This window comes from Mauremys reevesii, linkage group 18, assembly GCF_016161935.1.
Source record: "Mauremys reevesii isolate NIE-2019 linkage group 18, ASM1616193v1, whole genome shotgun sequence".
Lineage (NCBI taxonomy): Eukaryota > Metazoa > Chordata > Testudines > Geoemydidae > Mauremys > Mauremys reevesii.
This window is the reverse complement of record NC_052640.1, coordinates 20195623-20213907: the sequence shown is the minus strand read 5'-3', so window position 1 is coordinate 20213907 and position 18285 is coordinate 20195623. Positions and strand designations below refer to the sequence as shown.

Below are 18285 nucleotides of genomic sequence, written 5' to 3'. Positions count from 1 at the left end.
GGGGCGGCCCTTGTGGCTGCGTTGATCCTGTCTGTGACAGGACACAAGAGTGGATGGACCTGTTCCAGTACAGTAATAGCTGTGTCCTTATGATCAATTTGGCACAGCACTGTCTGTATATGCCCTTGTATTTCCTGAATGGAGAGAGACAAGAACAAGTTTGCCTGTGATCCACTGACCCGCCTACCTCTCCTTCCCTGACTAGGTTATCCTCAAACAGACATTTAGTAGCCAGGGCAGGGGCAGTCAATAGGCAGACCACAGGCCAAATCCGGACCACCAGATGGTTTTGGATGGACCCTGAAAGCTTTACTTACTATTATCATTATTTTTGGTTTTGTATTTTCTCTGGAGTCTGGACCCTGACTTTACCTTGATCATTTGGACCTTGATCAAAAAAAACCAAACAGACTGGGGCCAGGGCCTGCACCCAGGCTCCTCGGTAACCCATTTTGATAGAATCAACAGGCAGGATTAATGTATGGAAGGGGGCTGACTCTTTCTTGTTAGTCTGGCATAAAATGGCCTTGATTAGAAGGTAGCTTTCCAAAGTCCTTGCCTGGAGGAGTTTGGGTCATGGATTTTTGGCTCTAAAATCCCTAACTGCACAGATTCAGTTGTGTCCCCAGTGGTTACGGTCAGATAACTCCCACTCACTCCCTTTCTAAAGGATCTGGTTAAACTCGCCTCCTTCCCCACAACAGACTTAGCAAGATGCTAGTGACAAAGATGCATGTCTCGGTGTCTAGCTGTCAGCGCTCCCGTGCACGTCCCTTCGTGCCACTGGTGATGTATGGAACAAAGAGGCTGCCTCCCTCTCCCCACGTCCACACCCAAGGTGGCATTGCTGACCCAGCACCTGCATGCCCTGGTAAAGCATCACAAAGAGCCCAGCCCTTCACACACCCCCTTCCACGGAGCAATCACTGGAGGACTGTGCACAAATCACCCCACCAACACCCTAGACAGTGGAGAGCGTTTGGGGTCGAACACAGCAATGGGGAAAGCGGAAAGGATTCTGCTCCAAATCAGGAGCTTCCCTCCGTGAATAAGGGCGGCGACAGGCTCTCTTCACGGAGGCAGCTCTTGAACTCATTGCAAAAGGTACCATGTGAAAAATTCATTTCAAAATGAGGAAAAATCGGAATCCGTCTCCCCTCCTCATCCCAAATTCCTCTCTCACTGACAGGACCAACGGTTATTGTCTTGCCATAGACTCAGTTATGCCCAGTTCATAACAGCCCTTCCCAAGATTAACTCCTTCCCTGCTCTGTCATGTTGGGGTAGAATTGCTTTGTTTTTTTAGCATCCCTTTCTCTGTGTTTTTGCATGCACCTCCTGGCACTGACACATTGCTTTTTCAGCACAATGTTTTTTCTCCTCCAAACACTTCTTAAATGGCCTTGCTTACTTTTAAAATTGGTCTATTAGTTGCATGCATTTTCCACTGCTTTTTAATGCTTCATTTTGCTTGCACTTTGTGTGACTTCTTTGCTAGTTTGCACTGCTTCATTTTTGTGTGCTTTTTTTTTTGCATTGGTGTATAGCTTTTCAGCATTTTCCCATGCATTTTTTTTCGCATTACTTTCTTGCTAGTTAGCATTGTTTTATTTTAGCACACCTTGTCTGCATTGCTCTGTTCAGCATTTTGCATGCACTTCTTTACACTTTAGTCTTTGCGTGCACTTCTCTTGGTATTGCTTGCTGTTTCTTTTTTTTTTAATGACTCTATTTATTTTCCATGCACTTTTTTTCCCCCATTGCACTATTAAGTCATTTACCTTTCTGAGCAATCTGAGAATGTGGACCGCGTGCTCTCTCTTGTGTTCCCGGATGGTCGCCTGGATCTCTCGGATCCACCCCACCCTCCTCACGTAGGGCGCCGGGTTGTTTTTCCTCAGCACCCCGGACAGCTTCTCGGAGTTCAGGATCAGGGAAGCGAATTGAAAGTCCCCTCGGTTAGTCTCCACCCTCCTGTGCGGCTGCTTCCTAGCTAACCTGGGGCACGAGTCTTCTCCAGAGGCGCTCTCCTCCTCCAGGCTGCTTTGTCTGCTCAGCCTGGACCCCATGACGGTGCCACTTGCAGCGCGGAGGAGATGGCTCTGCGCGGGGTTTACCAAGGGGAGCCAAACGCTTGGGCAGCAAGAGCGTGAAACTGACCCGCCTGTCAATGTCAGCGCCTCTGGTTGGCTTTGAACTGGGGGCGCTCTCAAGCCACCCACATCAGAGCAGCAGAAACAACATCTGAGGCGCGTTCATCCCAGCTTGCAAAAAAACGGGTTTGGGGGGGAGCAGGCACATGATTTCCCCCCCCCCCCATCAGCCGTTCCCCTAAATAAATAGATGAACGTTTCCCGATGCGCTCTCTCCGAAAGGGGTGGGGTGGGGCGAGGGGGCTGGCGCTGCTGGTTGTCGAAGGAGGCGCTTAGCCTTCGCTTTGTGCGTCTCCGGCTTTCTGCAGCCAGTAGAGGCTGGGCGTGAGCATTGGGGGGGGGGGGTGTCCGAGATCCCTCTGGAAAAGCGGTCTTGCCCCCCCGCCCCCCTTCTCCGTCCGCCCCTTGCCAAGCGTCGCTGTGTCTTGTTAGGTTTCTGCAAGACGCATGTGAATTTCCTATGCGAGACACAACGGCGTCCTGCCTCTGCCCAGTGCGCCCCGCTGCGACTTTGGAACGAAGGGAGAGACACTGGTACCGTGCGTCTTGTATGTGGCGTCTGCCCAGGCTGCTATGAGCATGTGTGCGTGTGTCTGCAAGCCCTGTGGGTGGGTAGCGCATACACAGCCCGTGTGTAGGAATTAGAGGTTGCAGCAGCAGCAGCAGCAGCATCCATTTGGTCTGGCTTTTTATGCATTCAAGCGTGGTACAGACTGTCTTGTGATTCTAATCTAGACCCTTTTAAGCTGCTGCTGGCACCTGGTTGCCCAGAGGGGACATCCCAAGAATGGCTGATTTGTCCTGGCTGCCTTTCACTCGAGAGTATATTTTTCCCTTTCTTAACACATAACATAAGGCACCCACCAGAAACTCGAGCCCAGACCTTCTGAGTAACTGGTCAGCCGGGGGATGGGGACACTGTTTTGAAGGGTTTGGATCACCGGGTGTTTATTTTGTTGTTCTATCTTTCTCTGCACCTGAGAGAGGAATTCATTTGCCACTTACAAAAATGATGAACCCAACCTCTAGGTTAAAAACAAACACATGAGCTGATCCCAATTTAAAAGCCCTTTTCTGGTTCTTTTATTTGTCTGTCTGAACCTGCATAAGATTACCCAAATCTGTCACAAGTGGGAATGTTATCAAATACACGTCATGGGCGAGATCAGGTATGCCAGTCCCTATAGCTGTGGGCAGTATTCTCCATCAGTCCAGCTGTTAGAACCAGTGACAGGATTTTTATAAATGCAGACTTGGGGTGAGAATTGTCCTAGTAACCAATGGTTTGTAATGGATGCTAGAATTCTGGCATGTTTCCTTGACTGTTGTGGGCAGAGTTTTTTTTTCTTCCTTAGCCATATCATGCCATAGACGTACTGTCATACATGTCCACCCCTCGCCCCAGGCACTGTACATCAAGTGTACTAAGTTTCTTCTCAGACAAAATCCCCTTTAGCCATAGAGCGTGAGGAAAGACGGCTAGAACCCCACTAGCGATAACTGTGTGGCTAGCAAAATTCTGATCCCAACACTGAGAGAGCTGCAGTCTAACCTTCCAGTGTAAGAGCCATTGGAACTTCTCCTTGAGCTGTCTCCTCTGTGGCATGACGTAGGCAGGGAGTACGTGGGAGTGGATAAGAATGTGCCTGGGCTCGATCTGCTGTGTCTGGACTCACTGCACTGATAGTGCATAAATATATTTACAAGGCTGGGGATTCACTTATTGCCTTATACGTGTGTGCACACGTTGTGTGAGGCTAGTCTCAGGCATCTTCTTGTTTCCATTCAAGTGGCCCTGGAGGTTTTTCGCCTTCCTCCGAAGCATGGGGCAGGGGTCGCTTGCTTAAGGAGTGGGTGGATCGGCTTATGTGGCCTGCATCTTGCAGGAGGTCAGACTAGATGATCATAATGGTCCCTTCTGATCTTGAATTCTATGATTCTATGAAGTACATAAAAGGTTGTTACAAGGAGGAAGGAGAAAAATTGGTCTCCTTAACCTCTGAAGATAGGACAAGAAGCAGTGGGCTTAAATGGCAACAAGGGCGGTTTAGGATGGACATTGGGAAAAACTTCCTAACTGCCGGGGTGGGTAAGCACTGGAATAAATTGTCTAGGGATGTTGTGCAATCTGTCATTGGCAATTAAGAGCAGGTTAGACAAACACCTCTCAGGGATGGTCTAGATAATATTTATTCCTGCCTTGAGTGCAGGGGACTGGACAAGACCACTTGAGGTCCCTTCCAGTCCTACAATTCTTACAAAGGGGCCCCCAGAATGGAAAACTTAGATAACCCTGGCCTTAGAAACCTCCTTCCCTACTGCGAAGAGATTCTCCTGGGGGGAAGTGAGAGACTGGCTGACCTGGAAGCTGAAGGCCTATCCACAAAGCAAGAACAGTAGCACTGACTTTCCCCATCCTGGCCTAACATAGCCACCTCCATGGGCAAGCAGGGAGTTCAGTATCCAGGCCCAGTCAGACCTTGGTTTCTCTGCTGAGACACTGACCAGCTGTCTTAGAAGAGAATTGTTAGTCTGCAACAAACCATGGCATTTGTAGGGTAGGTTCATCTCTGGGGGAATAGAAGGGGCAATGTCTATTGGAGCAGCCGCACACAAGAGCGATCGCCCCAGGGAGAGTGGGCGGTCTCAGCACACATCAGGACAGGGCACTGCAACGCCATCTTGGGCTCCATAGAACTGATCTAGACTGCCTCAGCGTCACTCAGCTGCCCTCCCCTCACACACCTTCCGGCCCCATCTACTTTTCTGGGCTGTTCTGGCCAGCTCCAGGCCCCTGCACGAGGGGGCTGCTGGTGTCCTGCATCACTGTGACCCCTTCCGGGTTCACTGTCCATCACCAGAGGCCTCAGCCAGCCTGGGGTCTGGCGGCAGAAGCAAGTCAGAGCTGAAAGGTGCACCGGGAAATAGATCCACTCTGTCACAGTATATCTAGGGCTCTGGTTATGCTAGGCCTAATCCGAAGGCCCTTCCTCCGCTTTTACTCAGCCCTTACCCCACCAGGACTTTTGCCTGACTGCTGCTGCAGGAACTCAGTCTCTGAAATCAATGACGTCCCAAGGTGCTGCTCAGTGAGTCCTAGCTCAGGCAACCTCCACTGGGAGGGAGTGAATTCTGAGTAAGGATTTCAGGGTTTAGTCTGCTGACTTTGAAAACAAAATCGATGGTGGGTCCCCTGGGCTCTGGTTGTGTCTCCAAGGCGTGCGCATTGCCAGCAATCAGTGGGGAGAGCAGAAAATACTGATAGTAAATGGGGAAAGGTCCTAAACTGAGACCGGAGGGTCAGCCTCACCCTGCCTCTCAGAGGCTGGATGGGGCATTTCAGGTCCATGCCCTGTCCGCTGTGCCTCATTAAAAGGCACCACAATGGCAGCATTTGTAACTGAGGGATCCTTTGAATAAACGAGTGTTTTTTGTGACTCACTTCTTTCATGCCTTCTCTCCGGGACCAAGGGAATAGGGACATTGTCTCCAGTTTACACATGGTTCAGGATGAAATCAGTGTGCGTTGCTTCAGGGGGGTGGGAGAACAGAAGACAATTTGTTAATAAAAGGATGGTACCATTACCAGGTTACATCTTCTGTGTATTCAACTTGAAAATATCCCACCAGAGAGCAAATCCTCTTAACAAACAGGGGCGCTGTCTGCAGAATGTGTTATCTGTGTGCTTTCAAGTAGGAAACATAACAGTAGGAATAATAAGTGCTAATTAGAAACACACAACAAGGCTGGAGCACATTTGAGAGAGGGAGTATGGGTGGCTACTGGCTCATTTTGGACTAGGAAAGGCAAACCTCGCTCCGTGTGCATGCAAAAGGCCGCTGGCAGTGGAGCAGGTGTATTTCCGCACCCAAAGTGGACGACAAGGAGCAGAGCCCCATTAAGGTTCCCTGCACACTGCTGTACTGGGAGGAGAGGGGGGCTGACAGGAGCAGACCAGGGGAAGGCTTAAATGGATCCTTCCTGTTCCAGCGGCTGAGGAGGCTACTGCTGTCATTAGTCTAGAACGTGGGTTCTCAGCCCCAGGGTTCTAGTCCCCAGGGGCGCCATGACCAGATCCAGGGGGGTTCCATGGATAGCTGGGAGGGAGGACACTTCCCTAAGCTTTTTGCTGTGCTGGGGAGAGGAGTTTGGCCCTTATTGTTATGAATGTGACTGACTCGGTCGAGGGATCATGCTGGCTTATGTGCTAGCATGGATGGAAAAGTGGGCAACGCTCAGGAATTTATTGTGAGTCTCACAACATTTGGTGTTTATCTTAAAGTCCCAGCTCCTGGAGCTAACTGATTAGGGGAGACATTCAGGTCCCGTCTCCCCCCGCCCGGCCCTTATTTTTTTTTTTTTTGTAAGGGAAGGGATGTTTCTAGCCCTCAGGATTTCAGAGAAAAGCTTGTAAATACCACCCCTCCATGAAGCCTACAGGCTCAGAAACCGGAAGGCAAAGAAAGAGAACCCAACATTTAGTATTTGTCCTAAAAATGAGGGTTTTTTTTTTCTAATTTCATTCATTTCAGTGCCCGTCACGTGATTTTTTTTGAACCCTTGGGGTTGGCAATACTGGAAAACCAGTCTGTACATGCTAGCATGGGTCAATATGCAGGAACGCCAGAGACCCCAGAAACCAGCACTCTGCACTGTATTGTGTGAGGTGCTACACGCAAGCATAGGGTGACCAGACAGCAAGTGTGAAAATCAGGATGGGGATGGGGGATAATAGGAGCCTATATAAGAAAAAGACCCAAAAATCAGGACTGTCCCTATAAAATCAGGACATCTGGTCACCCTACACAAATGTCTCAAGCAGGGAGGTAAGTGTCACTCTCTGTCTTGGCTCTCTCTAACCAGGAGAAGCTGATGGACATTCCACGGTGGGAGTGAAGGATCCGAGGCTGTCGTCCATGCGCTTCTCCCCTGATTTGGCAGTGGCCGCTCGGCACATATCCCCATACAGATTATTTGCCCTTCTAGCAGGGATGACCTGTGTGGGATGAGGCAAGAATGGTGCAGGAACTCGTATTTGGGTGCATATTAACGGTGCTTTTGCAGCACTATGGCCACTTTGGGGCAGCTGGGTTGAATTAGAATTTGCCCCTAAAAGTCCCCCTTAATGTGAGACAGCGATTCTAGAACAAAGAGGAATGCTGCTGCTAGGGGCTGTTGTTTTGTTCTGTTTGCACAGCACCTCTGCACAGGAGTCCTGGGCCAGGACAGGGGCTCCTAGGTGCTACAGATACACATAAGAAATGCTACTGGTAATAGACCCAACTTCGCCAGTGCAAACACATCTCCTTATTCCCAGCCAGGGGAAGGGTTTTGATTCCAGCTCAGCCATTCCCGGCGCCTAGTGCCAGCCTCACTCCTGTTGGCAACGTGGTCAAGTACGTAGGGGTCAAGGCGGGGACCAGGACTCTGGAATTCCAGGCTTGCCTTTGTCACTGTGTGGCCTGCGGCACGGGACATGGCACTTACCATCTCTGGGCCTTGGTTTCTCCACCAATAAAATGTGGCTAATACTTGCTTACCCCTTAGGGTTGTTAATGTCAGCAGGGTGCTTTGAAAATGCCAAATGCTGTAATGTTTATACCGTTTCATCCCAATATGTCCTGTGATGCCCCAGTTCCAGGGTGACTGTGGGCCCAGGCACTGTGGCTTGGGGGCTTTCCTCCTGCCGCTGGATAGCTGCATAGAGTATGTGTTGCGTTCTCTCTCTTCCCCTCCCGCCCCTGTTCAGCTGTTGCTGTGAGCCTTAGCGCTCCTGCAGAGACTACAGTACTATCTTATTGCAAACAGAAATCACTCCACTGCCCTTTCCCTTGAGAGACCCTCAGCGGCTCATAGTGTGACTGCAATTCCAATTGCCCCCGGTCTCTCACGCACATTGTGGGCGTCCTGATTTGTACGCTGGGCAAGTCAGACTCGGATGACAATGCTCTTATATGATGAAGGTTACAGTGTTGACTGTTGTTGCTGGGCTGGAAACGTAACTGATCCATTCCCTGTTTAAGAAGGGAAAGGGGATTACAGGATCTGGAGAGGCTGCTATGCCAGACAGCCTGGTGCTTTCAGAGCATCATCTTTTGTTTGCCAGTAAACTGACTCTCAAGGCCTTGGGAGTGGCCAGCTCCCATGGGGACCGACATGCTCTTTGGCAGGCTTCTTCAAGCCCACCTGAGCTCACGGGTCCCTCCTTGTCTGAACAGAACTATAACCCAGGAAATCGGTGCTTGCAGCTCTCTTTGCTGCTTGCCTGGAACTCCACATCGCTAGCAGGCCAGTCCCCCCCCACTCCTTGTCCCCCTTCCATTTAGCGTCCTCGTCTCCATGTCCTCTGCCGAGGGGTATATTGGGAAGCAAGGGAGAAGCCTAATTCCTCTTTGTGCGTTTGGTGAAATGGGAGAAGATTAGCAAAGCAATAAAATGCAGTTCAAACAGATAGAGAAACAAATACCAGGAAATTGAGGGGGGGGAGGGGAGAGGAAGAGATTCTCCCCCTTCCACCTCCCAGCGCTCAGGGGTCGGTCTGAGGTCACTTGCATCTTGCTGACTTTCTCTGACCTCCGGGGCTTAGCTGTGCATCTTTCAGGCAGCCTGGGCCCAATCCTCAGCTGTTCCCGAAGAGCACTTGGCAGAGAAGGTCTCTGGGGCTGCCACTGCCCTGGCCCGGCCCCCAGTGCAGGTTGGTGCAGCCTGGAAGTTTGCATACTCCACGGGGAACAGGAAATGAAATCCTGAGGCATATGCATTGTGGCCCAGGTCGTGTTGCTTGGAGGGACCCTCGGTTTCACATTTCCTGGCTGGTGTGAACTCAATTCCTCAACCCCTGCAGTGCAGGAACCTTTGACATTGTGCTAGATTTCCCTGGGCATTTTAAAAATTGTCTTTAAAAATATTTTAAAAGAATTAAAAAAAACCCCAAACCCTACCCTGGCTTAAGCTTTCTGCAGCATTTCAGCAGTTTGATGGAGGAGTTACGGTGCCAATCAAGCCACCTGAGGCACATAAGTTGACTTAACTCAGAGGGTTAAGGGGGCTCATGCTGCCATTAAGCTGCTTTTAGAGTTTAAAGCTGCTCCAGTGCTTAAGATGCATTAAGCCCATAAAGCAGCTTAGTAGCAGCACTGAGCCACCTTAAGCAATTGGTCACTAAGGGTTAGCGGGGGGGGGGCCCGGGCGCTGCCACCAGCATTTTGACCAGTTGTGGAAACCTGATCTGAGCATGAACTCCAATGGGAATGAAGTTAGGCCGGGGCTGAGCTGAGGGTTTGCATGGGCTCAGTGCTTGAGGCTGAAGGGCTGAGTTGGCTTTGTAAGTAGTTCATTCAGGGCGATGCAGAGCTCCTCCACCATTCCAAGCAGCTTTCGCTCCTTAACCCACTGACCAAAGGATTAGAAAACTTCTAAGGCCTGATCCTGCTTCCCACTGGGCAAAACTCCTCCTAAATCCACTGGGAGCTGGCACAGGCCTCCAGGGTGAAATTCACTCTGGGTAGATTACCAGCACAAGGCCCGCATACTACTGAGCCATGGACCTAGGGCCCTCTGCAGCAAGGGCAGGGCAGGAGATGACTGTCCTTACAGGACAGAAACTAAGTGTGAATATCATGCTATTTGGTGCTTCAAAAATGCAGAGGAGAGAGGTTAGGGTTGCCAGTTTTGGTTGGACATATTCCTGGAGGTTTCACACTTGACATAATCTTTAATTAAAGATTAATCTTTACTTCTTGGAGACTCCAGGACAATCCTGGAGGCTTGGCAACCCTATGTAGAGAGAGAGAGAGATCCCAGTGCCATCCATTAACCACATACACATCTAAAAGTCTGCAATCCAAGTAGGGACCTTCAGAGAAGGATGAATAACGTTTCTCTGTTGTGTGGGCCCTTTCGTTGCCATATCAACCTGTTTGCAGTTCACTGCAGGCTTGGGAACGCGACCAACTGGCTCTGTTCCTTTCCAAATCAACCTGCTTTTCTCTCAATCTCAAGAGATCCTCTCTTTGAAGAAACTTCTATCAGTTACAAAAAATAGTAAAGCGTTACCATGAGTGAGCCTCAGATTTGCAGACTGGAACATCAGTGCCTACCTTTATGCTGCAGGTGCCTTTGGCGTCACAGCAGGCAGGTTCATCGGCCCATGTCACCCTTGGGTTTCGATGAACTCCTGGAACTGCAGTTATTAAAGGTGATGAGCTAAGTAGTGAAAAAAGGGGGGTGGGTGGAAGCCTTTTGTTGCATCTTTAAGGTGCATAAAAATGGCCTCAACTTTTCTTGTCCTGCTTGTTTTTCACGTTAGAAAGCTAAGTTGTGCCGAGGCTCTAGGATGTTAGTGGAATGGAGCCAACACCAGAACCGAGAGAGAGACTTAAGGAGGGAAGGGATTTTTGAGTCAGATTGTTTAATACCCTCTGTTTTCTGGTAACACCTAATCACTTCAATGACTAGTTAACATTTCGGGTAAGGGTTGTCTTCACCAATCCTTCATCCTCGGAGAAGTGCAGGAGGTCCTCCAGCCATGCCAAGGAAGAGCTCAGCTGATGCTCCTGATTCACATTGCCCAGGGAAAAAATAAGCAGGACAAAGATACTGCATGCGTCTTATTTAGCCATCAGAAAGGAACAATAAAGGGTTCCCCTGGAAGGCAATTTTATGATGGTTCCTAGCTCCCATTAAGCGGAGGGTGGAAGCAGTGGAGTGGTTGTTTCTGGTTTGCAACAAGTGGGGCCTGACAGAGGACAATAAAGGAGAGAAATGGATTGACTCCTTTGCAGAGCGCAGACCCCTGAGGGGCTGTGACATCTGTGGCAATTTCCTGCTATCCTGGACAAACCTTACTGAATTCAGTTCAAGTATTGTAAGGCTTCATGTATTACAAATGCCAATGTTTGTGTGTTCCTGTGGGATTGTATGGAGTGCCTCTCGGGGGGAGACCTGACTAATGTGAACCATGGGAAGTGGCATGAGCCTCAAAGGACTATTTTAAACAATGGGCCAAGACAAGTAGGAACATTGAAAGTGTCCCAGGAAATCGCTAGGCGGAGAGGTATGCAAGTGGACCCACTCCGGTTATGCAAGACCTCAATCTATTGCAGTGTCACCCTGAGGTGGGGACCTTTGTCTGCTGATCACCTGTTAAGTGAGGACAGATCAAAAAGGGTCACACTGGACAAAAGAGTGACTCATTGATTCATGAGGGTACTTGTGATGTGAGCCTTGATGGTTATCAGTTTGTAACCAAGGAAAAACTCCTTAGTGGGGTTTGAAGGACTGTTCACCTGCCAAAGCCCTTGGTGGAGCTGGGGTGATTGCCAGCAACCTAATGAGCACGCATGTAGGCTCTTCTATTGCTGTGATCTGTTTTCTCAGTAGTGTTCTGGGTGGTAACTAAACTGTTGGCCATTTACACAGTTTTAGTGTCTGGTGAGAAAGCAAAGAGCAGATGCTGGCAGTCTAGAATATTAGGGTTGGATGGGGCCCTTGGGAAGTCATCTAACTCTGTGCTCAAAGCAGGACCAATCCCCAGACAGATTTTTACCCCAGTTCCCTAAATGGCCCCCTCAAGGACTGAACTCACAAGCCTGGGTTTAGCAGGGCAGTGCTCAAACCACTGAGCTAACCCTCCCCCCAGCTTGCTAGAGGCATTCACGCTGTAGGCAGGGGGCTCTGTAGCCTGGAAATACCCCAGTGAGAGAGGGAGAGAGACGGGTGTGTCCACCCAAGAAGTCTGATGGCTCAGAGGCCCAAGACTGAGTGCCCTTGGTTGACCCTAGAGAGGAATGCAGGTGCAGTTGCCCTGAACTGTGACAGGCTAATACACCTCTCCCCTGCCCTCCCCCGACCCACCTTTCAGCACATATAACCAGATTATGACTCTCCAGCATGGGTACAGTGCACATAGGCGGCAGGTTTGTATAATTTTTGGTGGGGCCCAAAATGGTGGTGCCCCCCCGCTCCCGCCCTGTAAGCCGATATAAAATGAAGCTACAACGCGTCAGTGCCACAAGATTACAAGGGTCAATTAAAAGTGGAAAGTCAGAAGCAGCACTTGCCTACTTCAATATACAGTATTATATTTTGTTGCATCTGTTGTGATGAAGTGGGAATGTTCTTAATATTTTCTCTGAATACTGTGTGGGTGCCTCAGTTTCCCCTGCAAGATGCCAACTGAAGGTGTTGGGGACAAAGAGATCAGGTGGCCTCCTTGTCCAGAAGAGACACAGAGGCCAGAGGAGGGAGTGTCAGTTTGGAGCTGGCTGGGGAAATTGGGAGAGACCCAGAACTTGGTTCTGGGCTCCCCACCCCCCAAGATGGACCTGACAGAGGGGTTCTGTTTTCTGTACCAACAAGCTCTGTTTAAACTGTGTTCCTGTCATCTAATAAACCTTCTGTTTTACTGTCTGGCTGAGAGTCACATCTGACTGCAGAGTTGGGGTGCAGCGACCTCTGGTTGCCCCAGGACCAGCCTGGGCAGACTCACTTTGGAAAGTGCATGACGTGGAAGGGCATGCTGAATGCTCCGAGGTCAGACCCAGGAAGGTGTAAGCTTCTTGCCCTGGAGACAGTATGCTCCGAGAGGAGGCTCCCCCAGAGTCCTGACTGGCTTTGTATGGAGATGTTCCAAAGCATCACAGCATTCCCTTCCACACCGTGCACTTCCCAGAAGTCCGCACAGGCACTGACACTCCCTCCTCCGGCCTTTGTCTCTTTTCCAGGCATTAGGAGGCCACCTGATCTCTCTGTTCTCCAACACCTTCAGTTGGCACCTTGCAGGGGAAACTGATTTGGGAGAAATGAAGTAAAAGCTGCCCAAACCGAGCTTGAGCACTCCTGAATTTTGAGGTGTTCAAATCTGGAAGGCAGGTGCTGGGGGTGGGAGAGGGCTGTGGGCTCCATGGGGGAGCATGGCAGCAACTGTCTGGAGCTGCATGGAGCCAGATACGCTGGTCTGAGTGGCACAGTAAGCGGTTTGGGGGTTGGAGAAGAGGTAGGGAGTTCCGGGGGGCAGTCAAGGGACAAGGAGCAGGGGGAGTTGGATGGGGCAGAGGTTCGAAGGGGCAGTCAGGGGACAGGCAGCAATTGGATAGGCATGGGAGTCTAAGAGGTTTATCAAGGGACAGGTAGGGGGTGCGGTCCTGGGGGGAATGTTGGGTGGGGTCTCAGGCGGGGGCAGTTGGGGACAAGGAGAAGGGAGGCTTAGATAGGGGCTGAGGTCCCAAGGGGCAGTTAGGGGCAGGGTCTTGGGAGGGGGTAATCGGGAACAAGGACCAGTGGGGCTTAGATAGGGGTGGAGGTTCTGGGGGCAGTTGAGGCAGGGGTCTGGGAGGGGGCAATCAGCGGACAGAGGCTGGGATTCAAAGGGCTCTGGGCTGCTGGCAGCCGCGGGGATCCCAGAGCCTTTAAATCCCAGCCCCGGCTGGGAGTCAGAGGACTCTGGGCTGCCTGCAACCGCGGGGAGCCCAGAGCCTTTTAAATCCCAGCCGGGGCCGGGAATCAGAGGGCTCTGGGCTGCCCGCTGCGGCGGGGAGCCCAGAGCCCTTTAAATCTCAGCCGCTGCTGGGATTTAAAGGGCTCTGGGCTGCCTGCAACTGCGGGGAGCCCAGAGCCTTTTAAATCCCAGCCGCAGCCGGGAATCAGAGGGCTCTGGGCTTCCCGCTGCGGCGGGGAGCCCAGAGCCCTTTAAATCCCAGCCGCGGCCGGGAATCAGAGGGCTCTGGGCTGTCTGCTGCGGCGGGCAGCCCAGAGCCTTTTAAATCCCAGCCGCGGCCGGGAATCAGAGGGCTCTGGCTGCCTGCAACCGCGGGGAGCCCAGAGCCTTTTAAATTCCAGCCGCGGCCGGGAATCAGAGGCTCTGGGCTCCCGCGCGGGCAGCCCAGAGCCTTATAACTCACACCCGCGGCTGGGATTTAAAGGGCTCTGGGCTGCCTGCAACCACGGGGAGCACAGAGCCTTTTAAATCCCACCCGCGGCTGGGATTTAAAGGGCTCTGGGCTGCCTGCAACCGCGGGGAGCCCAGAGCCTTTTCAATCACCGCCGCGGCTGGGATTTAAAGGGCTCTGGGCTGCCTGCAACCGCGGGGAGCCCAGAGCCTTTTAAATCCCAGCCGCAGCCGGGAATCAGAGGGCTCTGGGCTGCCTGCTGTGGTGGGCAGCCCAGAGCCTTTTAAATCCCAGCCGCGGCCGGGAATCAGAGGGCTCTGGGCTCCCCGCCGCGGCAGGCAGCCCAGAGCCCTCTGATTCCCTGCCCCGGCTGGGATTTAAAAGGCTCTGGGCTGCCGGCAGCGCACAGCAGGGGAGAAACCTAGCTCCAAATATTGCTGGAGCAGAGCCCCTGTCTGTGAATATTCCTGGGGCTAAAGCCCCAGGAGCCCATATAAGTCGGCGCCCATGACAGTGCAACGGGGAGAGTGCCCGGGGACCCCATGCAGTAGGCAGCCATCGCTTGTCTGCAGGCATTGGGGAATCCAAGGGGAGCCTGGTTAGTTCTGCCAGCAGGGCATGTTTGGGTAGGAGATCCCAGGGTCGTGGCCCACCCCCTCCTTGGCAGAGCTGTGCTGAGACAGTGCTGATCACACCTGCTGGAGAGGTGCCTGCTGCCCCTAGAGCAGGGGTCAGCAACCTTTCAGAAGTGCTGTGCCGAGTCTTCATTTATTCACTCTAATTTAAGGTTGCACGTGCCAGTAATACATCTTAATGTTTTTAGAAGGTCTCTTTCTCTAAGTCTATAATATAGAGGTCCTGGGCAGTGTGAGTGCCACTGAAAATCAGCTCGTGTGCCGCCTTCGGCACGCGTGCCATAGGTTGCCTGCCCCTGCCCTAGAGTCTCTGGAGTCGTTCTGCCTTTCAAAGACAGCACCCGGGGCACGTGCAGCTCCCCCCCGGGCCAGCGTGACTGCCTCTGCCTCTGCAGAACCCCTGTTGTTGTTCTGTTTATGACTTGTATGGTAGAGCCCAGGAGCCCCCTTTGTGCTGGGACGGTACAAGCCCGGAACGAAAGGACCATCCCTGCCCCAAGGAGCTTGCAGTTGACGTGTAAGACCAGAGGCAGGTCTTGGAGCACAAGGAAACAATGAGACTGTTGTTCATAGATCTCCAGGCAAAGGAGAGCTAACAGGAGGGATTTAAAAGAGGCTAAAGAAGCAGCGTTGCTGATGTTGACTGGTTGCTCCTCCCAAGCATACGGAGCAGCATGGGAGAAAGCACAGGTGCTTGTTTGGCAAACTGAGCCCTGGGCTGGCAGCCTGGAAACCAGCAGCGTTTGAAAGGTTCACTTCTGTACAGCGTTGTCAGCTACTGGCTCCCTTTAACTTCCCGGACCCCTCCACATTACATGCACTCCTAGGTTCCAGACCTTGGGCTCTTCCCGGGGGAGACTAGAGACACCAGGTCAAATTCAGTCCTGGAGTAAATGCCAATAGGGTTATGCTGCTTACCCCAGCACTGAATTTGGCCCATGCTAGCTGCTGTTTTCCCACCATTCATACACTTTCTCTCCTGTGCAGGACACCCCGAAGCATTTGCTAAATGGGTTTTCGCAGATCTCAGCAATATAAAGGTGTAGAACCCTGGCTCCTTTAGGTTTGCAAGAGCAGTGCCGTTAGCCGGAGTGTGAAGTGCTCACTTAACCTATTGAGATTGCCTTCCCCGGCCTGGCTGGGGTGAATCCCTTCTGCAGGCCCAGCCGGTCCCAGCAAACACTCTTGCATTGTTAATACCTAGCTCGATTGGGCCTCTTAGTGCAAGTGTTCTCCTTGCTTTTCCAGGTCAAAGGTCTGGTGGAATAACAGCCTTTTGCACACGCATGCAGTGTCTGCCGGTCACACTAGTCATTTCCTCCATCTGAGCACTATCCTTGCACTAGGGCAAGGGTAGGCAACCTATTGCACGGGTGCCGAAGGCGGCACGCAAGCTGATTTTCAGTGGCACTCACACTGCCTGGGTCCTGGCCACCGGTCCGGGGGGCTCTGCATTTTAATTTTATTTTAAATGAAGCTTCTTAAACATTTTAAAAACCTTATTTACTTTACATACAACAATGGTTTAGTTATATATTATAGGCTTATAGAAAGACGTTAAAATGTATTACTGGCACGCGAAACCTTAAATTAGAGTGACTAAATGAAGACTCGGCACAGCACTTCGGAAAGGTTGCTGACCCCTGCTCTAGGGTGACCAGATGAGAGGGAGAAAATATTGGGACACATGGTAGGGGTGGTCTACTAGCAGAGCAAAAAAAAAGGGTGAGTGCTGCCGGCGGAGCAGCGGGCCGGGACTGGGGAGGCGAGTGCTGCCGGCGGAGCAGCGGGCCGGGGCTGGGGAGGCGAGTGCTGCTGGCAGAGCAGCGAGGAGAAGGAAAAAAAAAAGCCGAGTGCTGCTGGCAGAACGAAATATCGGGACAAAAACCGAAATATCGGGACGGTCCCGATTTTATCGGGACATCTGGTCACCCTACCTTGCACCCGCCTTCCACAGATTGGAGAGCCACCATGAACTGAGCCTGCTTCCCAAGGCACTGTCAGAACCAATGACATTCACCATCGACATTAACCATGTTAACCTTTGGAGTAAAGGGAATTTCTAACGCAGTGACAGCAGAGGCCAATGTACCATCCCCCCCGCCTCCCCCACCTGCATGTTATAAAAAGTACATTGTCCTCCTGTGCTCAATACAGCTGGCTTACATGTGTTAGGCAATGTTTGCCTTGTAACATCAGTCACAAAAGGCTCATTCATAAATATCTTCATCTACATCTTTAAAGGAATTTCTGGAAGAAAGAAAACCAGGGAGGAAAGAGAGCACCTACAGTAGACACTGCTGTGGAAGCACCGACCTCCTTCCTCAACACCTGTTTCTGGTATCTCAGCAAGTGCGTTAGTAGAACAGAGCCTAGATAGAAACAAGCGAACTCTAATAGCCATCAACACCTCACTCCCCTGTCGCTAGCCTGTCCTGAGAGGTACCAGTAATGCTTAGTAATGAGAGTGTTCCCTTTACAAAGCACTTTACAAACATTACCACAGCCCAGTGATGCAGGGCAGTAGTACTTTCCCCATTTTATGGATGGGTAAACTGAGGCCCAGATGTGACATTGATGTTAGAGGCAGGGTTAGGTTCCTGGCTCCTGGGTGTGACCACTAGATCAGGCCTCAAACGTAACAGCTTATTTTCAAAAAGCTAAATCTCAAGCTCCTTTATACAAAGAAAAGTTCTGACGTATACACTCACGGTCCAACGCTTGCACAGCAGGCTTCAGGCGGGGTTTGGGGTACCTGTTGCAATTAGATCTGGTTGGGAGGGGATGGTTTTCCATCTGCAAAGCCCGGCTCATCAAAACTGAATGTTCTGCAGGAATGGGACAATTCTGAAGAAACTGGCCAGGCTGGCTTGGAAACCTGCCTCCCTGCCTGGCTCCTTCGCCTCCAGCCTGGCGGGCTGACTGGGAGTCCCAGCTACCAAGCTTCTAGGCTCACAGCTCCTCAGCAGGGTGACTCTGATTCAGGGCAGTCCACCAAGTAGGTTGCCTTGGACTCAAGGCGCCCAGGGTCCCAGGCTGCAGGCAGACTGCTAAGCAGACCTGGCTCCTCAGCTCCTTGTCAGTTCGCTTGGTGGGCTGCTGCAGACCTAGGGTCCCAGGAACCCCTGGATTCCTGGGGGGAGGGTCAGTTGGCCAGTTCCCCACCTGGCCAGCTCCCTAGGCTGCCCTCCTGGGGGGTGGACAGGTGGGCTGGGTCCTGGCTGTTTGCTGGGCAGCCGGGCCAGCCATTCCGATAAAATTCACAGAGGGGTTTTTTGGTTGTTCTGCAACAAAAGTCTTGGAGTTTTCCAGTGTTGCCAACTCCAAGCCTTCAAAAGTCCCGAGTCAGGCCCTCAGAAATCATGAGATTGACTTAAAATACCGAGATTTTTAAGAACAACTACTTTCAGGCTCCATTTATGGTCTGCTGCCGGTGTCATAGCCTTCCGGGGTCACATTTTCAAGCTTTTCTCTCCAGCCGAAAGGGCATTTACTTGACTTGAAATGAAAGTTGAGATTCTCCCCAAGCTGCATGTTTCCTGGAGCTGAGACTGGAAGAAAAGCACCAAATATTGCAAGAGTGACTGACAATCCAATTGCAAGAGCTG

The 18285-nt window shown here is 51.5% G+C and overlaps 2 protein-coding genes across 6 annotated transcripts in view; one reads left to right on the top strand and one right to left on the bottom strand.

Annotated features, from left to right (window-relative positions):
• LRRC75B (leucine rich repeat containing 75B) overlaps positions 1 to 2303 on the bottom strand; it is a 34027-nt gene extending 31724 nt beyond the window's left edge. Inside the window, exon 1 of the mRNA XM_039505366.1 lies at positions 1782 to 2303. Within this exon, the coding sequence (XP_039361300.1) occupies positions 1782 to 2069 (288 nt within the window). The 5' untranslated portion in view covers positions 2070 to 2303. The remainder of the gene's footprint in view (positions 1 to 1781) is intronic.
• GGT1 (gamma-glutamyltransferase 1) overlaps positions 1 to 18285 on the top strand; it is a 97472-nt gene that overhangs the window by 19470 nt on the left and 59717 nt on the right. The gene's annotated exons all lie outside the window — the stretch shown is intronic.